At 48.3% G+C, this 12,519-nt stretch overlaps 1 protein-coding gene across 9 annotated transcripts in view; it reads left to right on the forward strand.

Moving 5' to 3' along the window:
• The window catches only part of PUM1 (pumilio RNA binding family member 1), a 63,670-nt gene that overhangs the window by 39,760 nt on the left and 11,391 nt on the right, over window positions 1-12,519 (forward strand). For all 9 annotated transcript variants that reach the window (XR_013958239.1, XM_080632222.1, XM_080632224.1 and 6 more), the window contains exons 11-16: window positions 1,589-1,727; window positions 3,265-3,408; window positions 4,764-5,060; window positions 7,029-7,265; window positions 10,772-11,039; window positions 11,579-11,708. Coding sequence is in view for 8 of the 9 variants with exons in the window: in XM_080632222.1 (XP_080488348.1) it covers window positions 1,589-1,727; window positions 3,265-3,408; window positions 4,764-5,060; window positions 7,029-7,265; window positions 10,772-11,039; window positions 11,579-11,708 (1,215 nt within the window). In the remaining variant the exon portion in view is untranslated. The remainder of the gene's footprint in view (window positions 1-1,588; window positions 1,728-3,264; window positions 3,409-4,763; window positions 5,061-7,028; window positions 7,266-10,771; window positions 11,040-11,578; window positions 11,709-12,519) is intronic.

The raw sequence follows: 12,519 nt of genomic DNA on the forward strand, positions 1-12,519 counted from the left end.
TGGGCACCCTGTGCCAGCGCCTCAGCACCCTCCCAGGGAAGAGCTTCTGCCTAAGAGCTCATCTCAGTCTCCCCTCTGGCAGGTTAAAGCCATTCCCCTTGGCCTGTCCCTACGGGCCCTTGTTCAAAGCCCCTCTCAGGTTTCCAGATTTAAAGAAAACAAATCCAAGCTTTCAGACTAAACTGATGGTTGCTAAACCAAGTGATTTAAGTTAAGTGCTAGAAGGATGAGAGGCATCCCACCACCCTTGCTTTGGTTATGATCCCCTTGGACACACAATGGGATATGCTTTGCTTTTCTCCTTTCAGAGAAAGCGGGACCCATAGGATGGGTGTCAGGAACCAGACTCAGGCTCCTCTTTCCCAGCCAGCTCTGACATGGCCCCAGCTTGTCTGTCTGGTATTTTTAAGCTCTGGTCCTTGCCTGACATTGGTGTTCTCCAGTTTTGTTGGCCTTGGTCCCACGGTACTTCTTGCTTGGAAACCAAATGGGTTCATTACCCTTCTGAAGAGCGAGGCGGCTCCTTTCCCATAGTAACACAGACCTTCCTTCCTGGTCCTTGTGGTACAATTATAGAAGAGAGCACTTGGCAGCTGAATTTATTAGCTTCTGCTTCAAAAACTAAAGCCAAACTCAGGATTGGGTTGTATTATGAGGCCTTTTTGGATAGTGCAAGTGGTGATGTTTCACACCAGCAATTGTGGACCACGGATCAGGAGGAGAACACTTTGCTCATGACAATGTAATCATCAAATCTCCCCATGTGGCAGGTCACAGACAGGAGTGTGTGGCACAGAGCTCCTGCACACAGGTGAACCAGCACTGAGAGTGTGCGACAGGCACTTAGGCTTTGACATTCAGATGGGAACCTCTCTCCATGAGGAGGGTGTGTGCTAAGAGAGCTGCAGAGCAGCAGCAGACTCTTGCATCACCACTTTGAGCAAAAGGCTTTTGCGAGCCCAGCCTGTCACAGGTAATTACAGGAAAGGTCACTTTGCCATCTTCCCCTCAGAGCAGCCTGTGCTTTTACACCACAAGAGCTGCATATAAAAGGCAGCGTGTGATCTTTGGTCATTATTTCCAGTGATGAGCAAGTGTCATGTCACTGGGTCGCTGTTTCCTATGGGGACTGGCAGCTTGGAACAACCCCCGTCACCTCCTGTCACCAGCCCCAGCTCCCACACTGGGCTTCTTGAGGGTTCTGCTTAAGTGAGGGTTTCAGTGGCAGAGACCAGCTATTACTGGAGATGGGGATGGGGCTGATGGCTTGATTTCTAACAACGGTGAGTATTGAAGGTGGATCAAGAGATGATGCAGCAGATGATGAAGCACTTCCAGATTACACTCAGTAAGCCTGAGGGGGGTCTATAACTTCAACTAGGTCTTACCACTTACCATGGTGGCAGTATCAAGGCTGGTGGTGGCAAAGGCAGCTCTGTCCTGAGTAAAGGGAGGGCTTGTCACACACTCATTGTGCAAGAACTTCAGCTGCATCCCTGCTCGCACTCCTGCAAGTCTCTGGTGGTTGCAGCTTGCTCCTGGGTCCCAAAGCAACCACATTGATGTGATGTTCCTCTGTCTCCTGCAGGTTCTCCGTGGAGGAGCCAGTCAGCGCCCACTGACCCCCAACCAGAACCAGCAGGGACAGCAGACTGACCCGCTGGTGGCTGCTGCAGCCGTCAACTCTGCCCTTGCCTTTGGGCAGGGGCTGGCAGCAGGGATGCCAGGTAGGGCTTCGGGGAGCTGCATGTCACCAGTGCCAGGGCAGGGCTGAGGAAGCTGTGTCTGTGTCTCTGGGGGTGTCCTATTCACCTGGCATTCAGCAGCATCCTGGGTTTATTAGGGTTTGGGGTTAATTTCTGGCTTTACAAAGCACTTTTGAGAGGCTGTTAAATGTAAACCTCACAACCTGGCAGTAGTTAAAGTAAATCTGGGTTTAGGTGTCTGGGTCACAGATGTTATCAGCTGCATTGCGGGATGTGCGTTAGTAGTTTGTGTACTCAGTTGCCTATGGAAAGCTGCCTTCAGGTTTTCTTGTGGATCATGTTAGCTTATGGGATCTTTAGTTTAAAACCTCAGAGGTATCTTCGTCTTGTTCATTAGCCTCCTTTCTCCATCCCTGCCAAGTGCTTGACTTTAGCAGGGTAGGGCCTTCCCCTGCCTCATTTCTTCAAGGCAAATACTGGTGGCTTAAATACAGGGAAAGAAAACAAAGAAAAGGAGGGAGGGCTTATTCTCATTTATAATTCTGCAAGAGAGGAGCTGCTGTGTGACTTCTGCCTCTGCTCCATGAGGCATGCTTTTGACATTCTATTATATGGAATATTATTGTAAGGGCAAAGGGCAAACGCTATATGTCCGACTGGTCAGATGGGACAGAACAGGATTATTTTGACCTCAGGAAGGGTCGCAAGGTTGTTACATGGGGGTTTTGTATGGTTTAAGGAGGATGTTACTGTATTAAGTTATGAAGTAAAATGTCAGACTCTAGACATGTTTCCAAGCAATCTGCAGAGTTTCTTAACGCTTCATTATTGGGGTTTAGGGGGGTTCATTTGCAAAGGAGATATCCACAGAGAACGTTCTCTTTGTGGCCTCACCTTAGAGAAGCACTTCACTTCATTCTGAAGGATTTATTTAGCTGTAGAATCATCACAGAACCCCAGACTGTGGTTGGGTTGGAAGGGACCTTATAGATCATTCCAGTTCCAACCCCCTGCTGTGGGCAGGAAGAATTAGATGGCAAGGTACCTAAATACCTGTATGCTGCTGAAAGCCTGTTGCTTTGTGTGCAACCAGCATATTTGATTTAGGAGGTTCTATTTATCTATATTAATGTGATACACACCTTCAGGAATGCCTAACTTGTGTGCACACTGAACAGCTTCAGTGGGAGAGTTGGAAGTGCAGCATGTTGATGTGCATGAAGAGTTCCAGCACACCTTGTACTTGCAATGGAAAAGAAAGAGTGCTTTGGTATTATAAGACCTTTTTTTGTGTGTATAACTGTATTGACACTGAGGGTAATGCTAGTGTAGTAGGTTTAGGGAAAAAAAACACTCTTTTCTACCTAAAAATCTTACTAGTGTGAAGTTGTAGACTGTTAATACAGTTCATTCCTCTGCAGGAGAAGTGAAGCTGCTTTTTTCCAGTGAGATTTTCCTTTCACAGTCCTATTGCACCACACTCATCTGAAGGTGGTGGATCTGCCCTGGGTTGTGTTGCTTGTCACCTTATCTGTGCTCCTGTAATTTGCTTCTTCAGGTTACCCAGTGCTGGCTCCTGCTGCTTACTATGACCAAACAGGTGCTCTGGTGGTGAATGCAGGGGCCAGGAACGGTCTGGGGGCCCCCGTGCGCCTGGTGGCCCCCGCTCCTGTCATCATCAGCTCCTCTGCAGCTCAAGCAGGTGAGTCGCAGTCCCAGCAGGTAGAATTCTGCTCCATCCCTGGTGGAGGGCGACCTGAACCCTTTGGGCTCTGCTGGCGATGATGACACACTTGCCCTCACTGAGATCCCATGTGGGGATTGTTGGTGAGAACGTTTCTGTGCTCACTGTGGGCTGAGCCTCCAGAGCAGCCTCACAAGGGCAGCACCACATAAACTTTTGTTTTGCAGTTTCATGACAGCTCTTTACATTTCATAGAATCCCAGCCTGGTTCGGGTTGGAAGGGACCTTAAAGCTCATCCAGCTCCAACCCCTGCCACAGGCAGGGACACCTTCCACTAGAGCAGGTTGCTCCAAGCCCCTGTGTCCAACCTGGCCTTGAACACTGCCAGGGATGGGGCAGCCACAGCTTCTCTGGGCACCCTGTGCCAGCGCCTCAGCACCCTCCCAGGGAAGAGCTTCTGCCTAAGAGCTCATCTCAATCTCCCGTCTGGCAGGTTCAAGCCATTCCCCTTGGCCTGTCCCTCCAGGCCCTTGTCCAAAGCCCCTCTCCAGGTTTCTTGTAGCCCCTTTAGGCACTGGAGCTGCTTTAAGGTCCCCCCTTCAGGAGCCTTCTCTTCTTCAGGCTGAACCAGCCCAGCTTTCTCAGCCTGGCTCCATAGGACTTTGTCTGCTGGCATCTAGTTTCTCACGTAATAAAAGCTTTTAGCCTGTGTAAAGCTCCCAAATGATCACCTTGCATAAGATGTTACATGCCTGGCCTTTGCCAGGAGCTGGGTCATGTTTTATTAGGGTTCTTTGGGAGCTCAAGGCTTTAAAAGGCTTTTTTCAGGCAGAATCTGTACGTGTAAGCAGTCTTTGCCAGGGTTAGTAACAGATTATGAAATGGGCCTTTTAATTGTTTCCTTGTAGCTCTTGTTTATTTTGCTTTTTCTTTTACTTTAGAACTGGCTGAAACCCAAAAGTCCTGGAGTTTGATGTTCCTGGCCCTGCAGGGTTGTGTTTCAGGCACTAAAGGGCAATTTTGCTTCTTTCAAAACCTGTGTTTCTTAACTGGATATTGCCCAGTGTGTGCCTGTGTTGATTTGAACCTTAGATCTTGGGAGAGAGGGAATGGTTTTGTGTGTTTCATCCATGCAGCTCTAATAATACAGGCAGTTATAATAAGGAGGTACTGTTGGTATTCAGTAGCTCTGTGCAAGACTTGTGGAGCTCAGGCGTGAAGTAAAGGCACTTTGTGCAGAGTTTGATGTAAAAGGGACATTTTCATCCTGAAAGGACAAGGTTTCTAGTAAATAAAGGGGAACTGCTATGTTTTAAGTGCTAAAACTGGTGTGGAAATGGACTTCTTCAGTCTCTGCTTCTTTCCTTTGCAGCGGTTGCAGCGGCTGCAGCTTCAGCCAACGGGGCAGCGGGCGGCCTGGCAGGAACCACAAATGGACCATTCCGCCCGCTGGGAACTCAGCAGCCCCAGCCCCAGCCCCAGCAGCAGCCCACCAACAACCTGGCATCCAGCTCCTTCTATGGCAACAACTCGCTGAGCAGCAATTCCCAGAGCAGCTCGCTCTTTTCTCAGGGCTCTGCCCAACCTGCCAACACTTCCTTGGGCTTCGGGAGCAGCAGCTCTCTTGGTGCCACGTTGGGCTCTGCGCTGGGAGGGTTTGGGACAGCAGGTAAGAGCAGAGAGGTCTTCCTGGGGAAAAAAGAGGTGCAGATTGCTTTACATGCAGTGAGGGGCTGTGCAAGCTGCCGAGCCATTCATAGAATCCCAGCCTGGTTTGGGTTGGAAGGGACCTTAAAGCTCATCCAGTTCCAACCCCCTGCCATGGACAGGGACCTTCCTGTGCTCCAAGGTTGCTCCAAGCCCCTGTGTCCAGCCTGGCCTTGAACACTGCCAGGGATGGGGCAGCCACAGCTTCTCTGGGCACCCTGTGCCAGCGCCTCAGCACCCTCCCAGGGAAGAGCTTCTGCCTAAGAGCTCATCTCAGTCTCCCCTCTGGCAAGTTAAAGCCATTCCCCTTGTACCGTCCGTACAGGCCCTTGTCCAAAGCCCCTCTCCAGGTTTCCTGCAGCCCCTTTAGGCACTGGAGCTGCTCTAAGGTCTCCCCTTAAGGAGCCTTCTCTTGTCCAGGCTGCCCCAGCCCAGCTCTCTCAGCCTGGAGATTAAATGGAAATTGAGGTTAAATCCATTTAGGTTAAATGGTGATTTTCCCTTAGCAATACTTTGGCTTTCAAAATGTGCAGCGCTTGCTGGTGAAACTGCTTTAGTAGATGATACAATTCAAAGTACCAAAGTAATGAACTTGTTTGGTTATACACGTGATCAGTCATCCCCTTGTTGCTACAGCTTAAGTTTTAAAACAGCTTTGAATGTCCTTGCCTTTACGTGCTGTGCTTGGTGGAGGCATTGGACTAACAGGGATTGGCTCGGGAGCAGTATCCACCCATGTGCAAACTCTTCTTACCTCAGGATAATGGCTGAGTAACTTCTCATGACTTCAAAAAAGCTGACCTGAGGTGCTTTCTGTGCTTTATTCTGGGAGTTCTTTATCATGCACCAAGCAAAGGTCATTTACTGTGGTTGCAAGAAATGCTCCCTGCATGGTTTCTTTTGATACCTTTGTTATAGGCAGTTGGAGACAAAGATTTTTCTCAGAATAAAGCCAAAGCAGAAAGATGTCTGTGGGTTGGGTATTTTTTATTCCTTAGGTTTGTGTTTTCTGAAGTAGAACAATTGTTTTAATGACTGCTTAGGCTCAGAGGTAGTAATTATCCTGAACTTTCCTGCTTTCATCAGTGTAAGGGCAAGTTAAAACATGCTTTTTGAGCCTGCTCCATCCAGAAAGGCGGAGGCACATCCTGTCACTGCATCAAATCCCAGTGTTAAACACAAGTTAGTCTGGATATTTGTCTTAAGCCTGAGATTTGGAGCCATCTTGGCTTCAGGGAAACAGGATGCACCTTTTCTGTTTCAGTTTAACTCATTGAATTCAGTTAGGAGGTTGCTCAATGCCCAGATGCACAAACATGTTTTCCCTCAATTACTGAATAGAAATGTGAGGTTCTGGCTTCCAGAGCTTGTGTGCGGCCATGAAAGATGCTTGGTTCATTACAGGTAACAGTTTCACTATTTATTAAGCAAGACTTTGATGCAAAATTGATCTTTTTTCCCCTCAATTTGACAGCACATTTAAAGAGTTTGTATTTGAGTATTGAGACAGCTCTTCAAAACCCATTGGGTTTGTGTGTTCAATCGACTTCTCATTCCCATCTCAATGAAGCAGGTGCAAGCAGGAACTGGTCTCTGATGTAGTGCATAGTGAACATGAGGATTCCAAGCAAACGTACGTGAAGGTGTACATGCTCTTGAGTAAACAGGAAAAGATCAAATCTCATTTTGGATTTGGTTTCGCTCTAATGGCCAAAGAGTAAAGCCAGGATTCAGGCTCATTTTTAACTCGGGGATTTCTGCTTGATCATCAACTGTGGATTTAATGAATGCATTTCATTGGGGCACACGCAACACCTGTAGGAAAACAGCCTGGTGCTGTATGGCTGCTAATGGGAGCCCTTGTCGGGGCTCTCTGGCTGTCTCAGCAGCTTGTTGACATCACTCAACTTGACTCTCTTCCTCTTTCCAGTTGCTAACTCCAACACGGGCAGTGGCTCCCGCCGAGACTCCCTTACAGGGAGCAGCGACCTGTACAAGAGGACATCCAGCAGTTTGACACCTATAGGACACAGTTTTTATAATGGCCTTGGGTTTTCCTCCTCTCCTGGACCTGTGGGAATGCCTCTGCCCAGCCAAGGACCTGGCCACTCTCAGACTCCACCACCATCCTTATCCTCACATGGATCATCTTCAAGTTTAAACCTGGGTAAGAGCCACAGTGCAGCAGTGCAGGTTGCTGCTGTGCTTGAGGTGTGACCACCTCTACACCGTTGTGTAGGTGAGATACCTGCTGCAGAGGGGCTGCTCTTATTCCTGCAGCAGGGTCTCTTCTTGTGTAGAAGGAGGTGAAACCCTGAAGCAGGAGCTGTAGCATCCATGGTATAGAATCAGAAATCATTTAGGCTGGAAAAGACTCTTAATATCATCAAGTTATGTGTTTGTCTCTTGCAGTAGTTCAGCTGTAAATAGGAAGGTTTCATAGAATTACAGAGTGCTTTGGGTTGGAAGGGACCCTAAAGCTTATCCAGTTCCAACCCTCTCGTCCTGTCCCTAACAGGCCCTTGTCCAAAGCCCCTCTCCAGGTTTCTTGTAGCCCCTTTAGGCTGCTCTATGGTCTCCCCTTAAGGAGCCTTCTCTTCTCCAGGCTGAACAAGCCCAGCTCTGTCAGCCTATCTTCAGGCTTCATGAGGTTTGCATGGCCCCACCTCTCTGTTAGTTCCATGTTTGCTCATCCCTGAATTACAGCTAACATTCCCAAGTGTTTGAATAACAAACTTGTTCTTGCACAGATCTTGGTAACAACACTTATTGTGTGTTGCCCTGGATTAAAATAGAGCATAGATATAGAATAAAATAAGGCTGATCCTTAAAATTGTCAGATGGTTTAAAATACCCATTAAGTTTTCAATAAGGAATGAACTCAGAAGACAGCTGCTTCTTCTAACCCCAAGATGCAATATTATTTGGAGCAGCACAGAGCTCTTGGTGAAGAGCAGCACAGATTTTGTGTGGTTGTGTTTGAAAATCTCCCATCAACGTGGCCTTATCAAAAAGCACATTAGTGCAGGGGAGAGGCTTCCTTAGTTCTGGTCAGATACATTAGTTTATGCAGGCTACATCTTCTGGAAGAGCTTCCAGTTGACCCAGAGCTCTTACCTGTAATAAAACAGATAAAGCAAATGTTAAAGAACAAAGCAGTGCTCACCTGAACTTCCTCAATCAAGTGTTCATTTCCAGGCATTGTAAGCAAATAAGGTAGGTTATTCCTTTGTCTGTACCAGTACTTGCTCAAAAATCTCTGGTTTTATCGTGTATCTGTCTGGATTTAACGAAACTTGGTTATCAGAACAGTGTTCCATGCATATGTGCACTCATAAAATGCTGTTTATCATGTTTATTACATGCCTGTGTGATGAATTGAATGCTGGCTAAAGGTTAGCATGGAGCAGTAATAAATATGACTTTAAGATCAAGTTTAGATTTACCATCTTCCCTTGTTCAGAGCTTTAATGGAATTGGAAGGGTTTTAGCTTTATTTATGCAGCTGTACAGGCCTGAAGCTGACAGTTAAACAGCTACAATAAATTAATGCTGAAGACTAAGCAGACTCCAAATCAGGCACTAGAAAGGGTTTTGTTACCCCTGCAGGCAGATAGAAGAATGAATCTTCAGAAGTGGCTCAGGGAAGGGTCAGATCTGTTTGAGAACAGACTGAGAGGAGTTACCATTGACATGGATGGGTTGTGCCCCAGAACAGTCACTGTGGGCCTTCCCATCATGAGCTGCTCTGAGGTTTCTGGCCTTTGGTGCTTGACTGGTGGGTTTCAGAAGAGCTTGATTTGGGAAACCTGTCCCCAGCGCGGTCTCTTCATTCCCAGGATGATGTTCAGCATCTCCACTGGGAGACGTGGGAAGAAAACTGGAGTCATCTGTGGTTTGTTTTGGATCTCCACAAAGATCAGAAGGTTTTTCTTGGAAAACCTCTGATGGAGACGTTTTCTGTACAAATTCATGGGTGACAGCAGTGTGAGGGCTGAACTCCTTCCTCTTGACAGCTCTTTGCTGGTGATCAGGAACTCATTTTCCATTGCTGTGACTGTGACTTGCTCCAGGCTTTCAAAAAACAAGTAGTAACTCTGAGCTCTTGGAATGCCATGGATAACATAGGTACACCATTGCTGGGCTTGTCCCTGTTGGTTTTCCTTTACCTGTGCAGTGATTTCCTTTGCATATCCTTGTGAGGAACATCACTTGGTCACTTTGTGGAGTTCTTGCTCACTCAGGTAGATAGAGAAGATGATGGCCACACCATTGGTAAGGCAGTGTGAGACAGAGATGTGACCAAGGAGCTCTCAAGTCTCCTTTTCCTTGAGAAAGGGCAGGTTTGGCACCAGCTCCATAGAAGTCAGAACATGTTCGCCCAGCTCAGAGGCAGGAGAACACAATTAGGCTGTTATCAGATACTTAATTCTCATGTAGTGTTTCCTGCATGGGAGCTTCCTCCAGGCGCTGCTGGAGCTGCAGAGTGCAGCTCACTCAGCTCTTCCTTTATGTAAGTATTGATTTCAGGCACGGTTGTGTGCGCAGCTGCAGGAGAAGGTCTGTTCCCTTTCAGACATCCCCACCACTGTTTGCCCTGAAGGTCTCCCCTCTTTTGCCAGGGCTTCCCAGCTTTGCCCTCTCTGCTCCCATTGGCCTCTCAGCTGGCAGATTCCCATGGGATAACAGCAGTTTTCCTGGGAGGACTTTGTCTCACCTAGAACAGTCAGTACTCACTGGAGGCACCTTGTGCTCTCTGACCAGCAGAGGGATCCCGAGCCCTGCAGGAAAGGGAAGAGTCCTCCTCTATAGCTTGGAATTCTGAAAGCTGATACGCAAGGAAGCGGTGTTTCAGGGTTTAAGCTGGTTCCTATCAGTGCACACAATTCACTGACTACATTGTGAATCATTGCCTGTTCCCCCATCCCTGCTGTTGGGTAACAGGGTGGATTTTTAATGGGGTGAACATCTTCAGGGCATTTGTGAAAGCACAGATTTAAAAAGTATTTATTTATTGCTTTTAATTTATTGTTATTTGCCTGTGTTTAATAATGATTTGGGGTTTTATTGCCTTCTTGCTGCCTTTTTCTTACCTAATTTCATCTTAATCCTGACTCCCATCCCCAGTGTGCTTCTTATAATAGAATCACAGGCTGGTTTGGATTGGAAAGGACCTTAAGATGATCTAGTTCCAACTCCCTGCCGTGGGCAGGGACACCTCACACTAGACCATGTCACCCAAAGCACTGCTCAGCCTGGCCTTGAACACTGCCAGGGATGGGGCAGCCACAGCTTCTCTGGGCACCCTGTGCCAGCGCCTCAGCACCCTCATGGGGAAGAACTTCCTCATATCCAACCTGAACTTCCCCTGTTTCAGTTTAAACCCATTCCCCCTTGTTCTGTCACTGCAGTCCCTGATGAAGAGAAATCAGTCCTTGACACAGCAGCAGGGTAGGTGAGAAAAAAACCTGAGGATGGAGGAAAGGGGAAGTGGAAACATCAAGTGAGCGAAAAGCTGCCAGTGCTGGGCTTGACATTTGTCTGCTTTAGACAGTTTTGACACCAGAAGCTCTTCCAGTCTGTTCCTCACTGAAACCTGTAGCTGTTCCTAACTGAACACTGAGGATCGGTGCTGGACCATGTCCCCATCCAGCTGATGTGGTTTCCTTGCAGGAGGGCTCACAAACGGCAGCGGCCGCTACATCTCAGCTGCTCCTGGAGCTGAAGCCAAGTACCGCAGTGCCAGCAGTGCCTCCAGCCTCTTCAGCCCCAGCAGCACGCTCTTCCCTTCCTCCCGCCTGCGCTATGGGATGTCAGATGTGATGCCCTCCGGCCGGAGCAGGCTCCTTGAGGACTTCCGCAATAACCGCTACCCCAACTTACAGCTGAGGGAGATCGCCGGGCACATCATGGAGTTCTCCCAAGATCAGCACGGATCCAGGTGGGCTTAAAAACCTCGTGCTGTGGGGGAGGCTTTTGGGAAAGCTGCTCTTTGAGTCAGCATCGTTTGCAGTTTGCATCCCGTCCTGAAGGAATGAGGCAGAACGGGGAAAAGGAGGTGTGAAGAGCCAAGTGATGGAACACTCTGAGCCTTCTTTTTAAAGACTGCCTGGGTACCAGTGGTGATAGTAGGAGTTCCTCCTTCTGAAGAGGAGCTTGCTTGCTGTGCAGTTTGCTAGCTAGTCCCACTGGTGTAGCTTAACTCATTAGGAAGAGCTTTGTGGACACAAGACCTTGATGCACTACTCTATTGAGATCCGCTTTGCTTGGAGTGAGGAGGTTTTTGGGGTACCAACAATGACGTGAGGCCACGGACCTCATGGCTGCCAACACGCTCAGGTCTCAGATTGCTGGATAAGGTGACTGCATTTAAGATTTGCTTTGCAGGAGCTTAGTGCGTGAGGCTCTTGGAAGGCTTTGGGTGAACAGCTGTGTTGAGGGTGTATGTGCCAGCAGCATCACACCAGCCCTGTTTTCCAGGTTTATTCAGCTGAAACTGGAGCGTGCAACCCCAGCAGAACGTCAGCTCGTGTTCAATGAGATCCTCCAGGCAGCCTATCAGTTGATGGTGGATGTGTTTGGGAATTATGTCATCCAGAAGTTCTTTGAAGTAAGTCTGTGTTCCCCTGCAAGCCTTACTCTGCAGCATGTTGTCCCGAGGTACTGGATGAGTTCATAGAAACCCTGATTTTTGGCTAAACCAGTGGGTATCTGTCAGCACTGCTGTCATCTTGTCCCCCTGGGCTGTTGCATCGTTCCTGTTGGGTAACTGAGATGTGGGACTTGCAGAGATTCATCTGAAAAGAAACGCTTTGCTTTGAGATGCAGGAGGTGTAGGAAGAAATAGCCACATACCCAGGACATGTAGGTCCAACAAAGCATTCATGGATGCTGTGCTGAGCTGTCAGTGCTCGTGTTTAGGAACAAAAGAGAAACTTTCCCAGTGAGCAGCATCCGCTGGACCAAAGCGTGGTGGTGTCACACCAGGAGGTTGGGCAGACACACATCTCTCCTCCTCAAACAGGGCTGTTCCTTCCGCACCAAGCCCTTGTGGTTCTTCTGTCCAGTAGTTTTATATCGACCCTGTCAAGGGTTAGAGAGGTGGCACTTGGCACCCTGGTGGTTCCAGCACCTTTGACTCTGGAGTTCATTTCACATGTTGGGCATGTCTGACAGCTATAGAACTGACACCTGGCTTGTGCCTCTTCACATCCATTGAGGTGGTGTGGGTGTTTTCCTTCTTTTCCATAGGCACAGTGTTTCTAGATTACCACTTTAGTGTGACAGCAGGGGAGGGCTTGAGGGTTTTCATACACTCACAGGTTTGGGTTGAAGGGACCTTAAAGCTTATCCAGTTCCAACCCCTGCCACGGGCAGGGACACCTTCCGCTAGAGCAGCTTGATCCAAGCTCCTGTGTCCA

This window comes from Psittacula echo (genome assembly GCF_963264785.1).
Source record: "Psittacula echo genome assembly, chromosome: 21".
In the NCBI taxonomy this organism is placed as follows: domain Eukaryota; kingdom Metazoa; phylum Chordata; class Aves; order Psittaciformes; family Psittacidae; genus Psittacula; species Psittacula echo.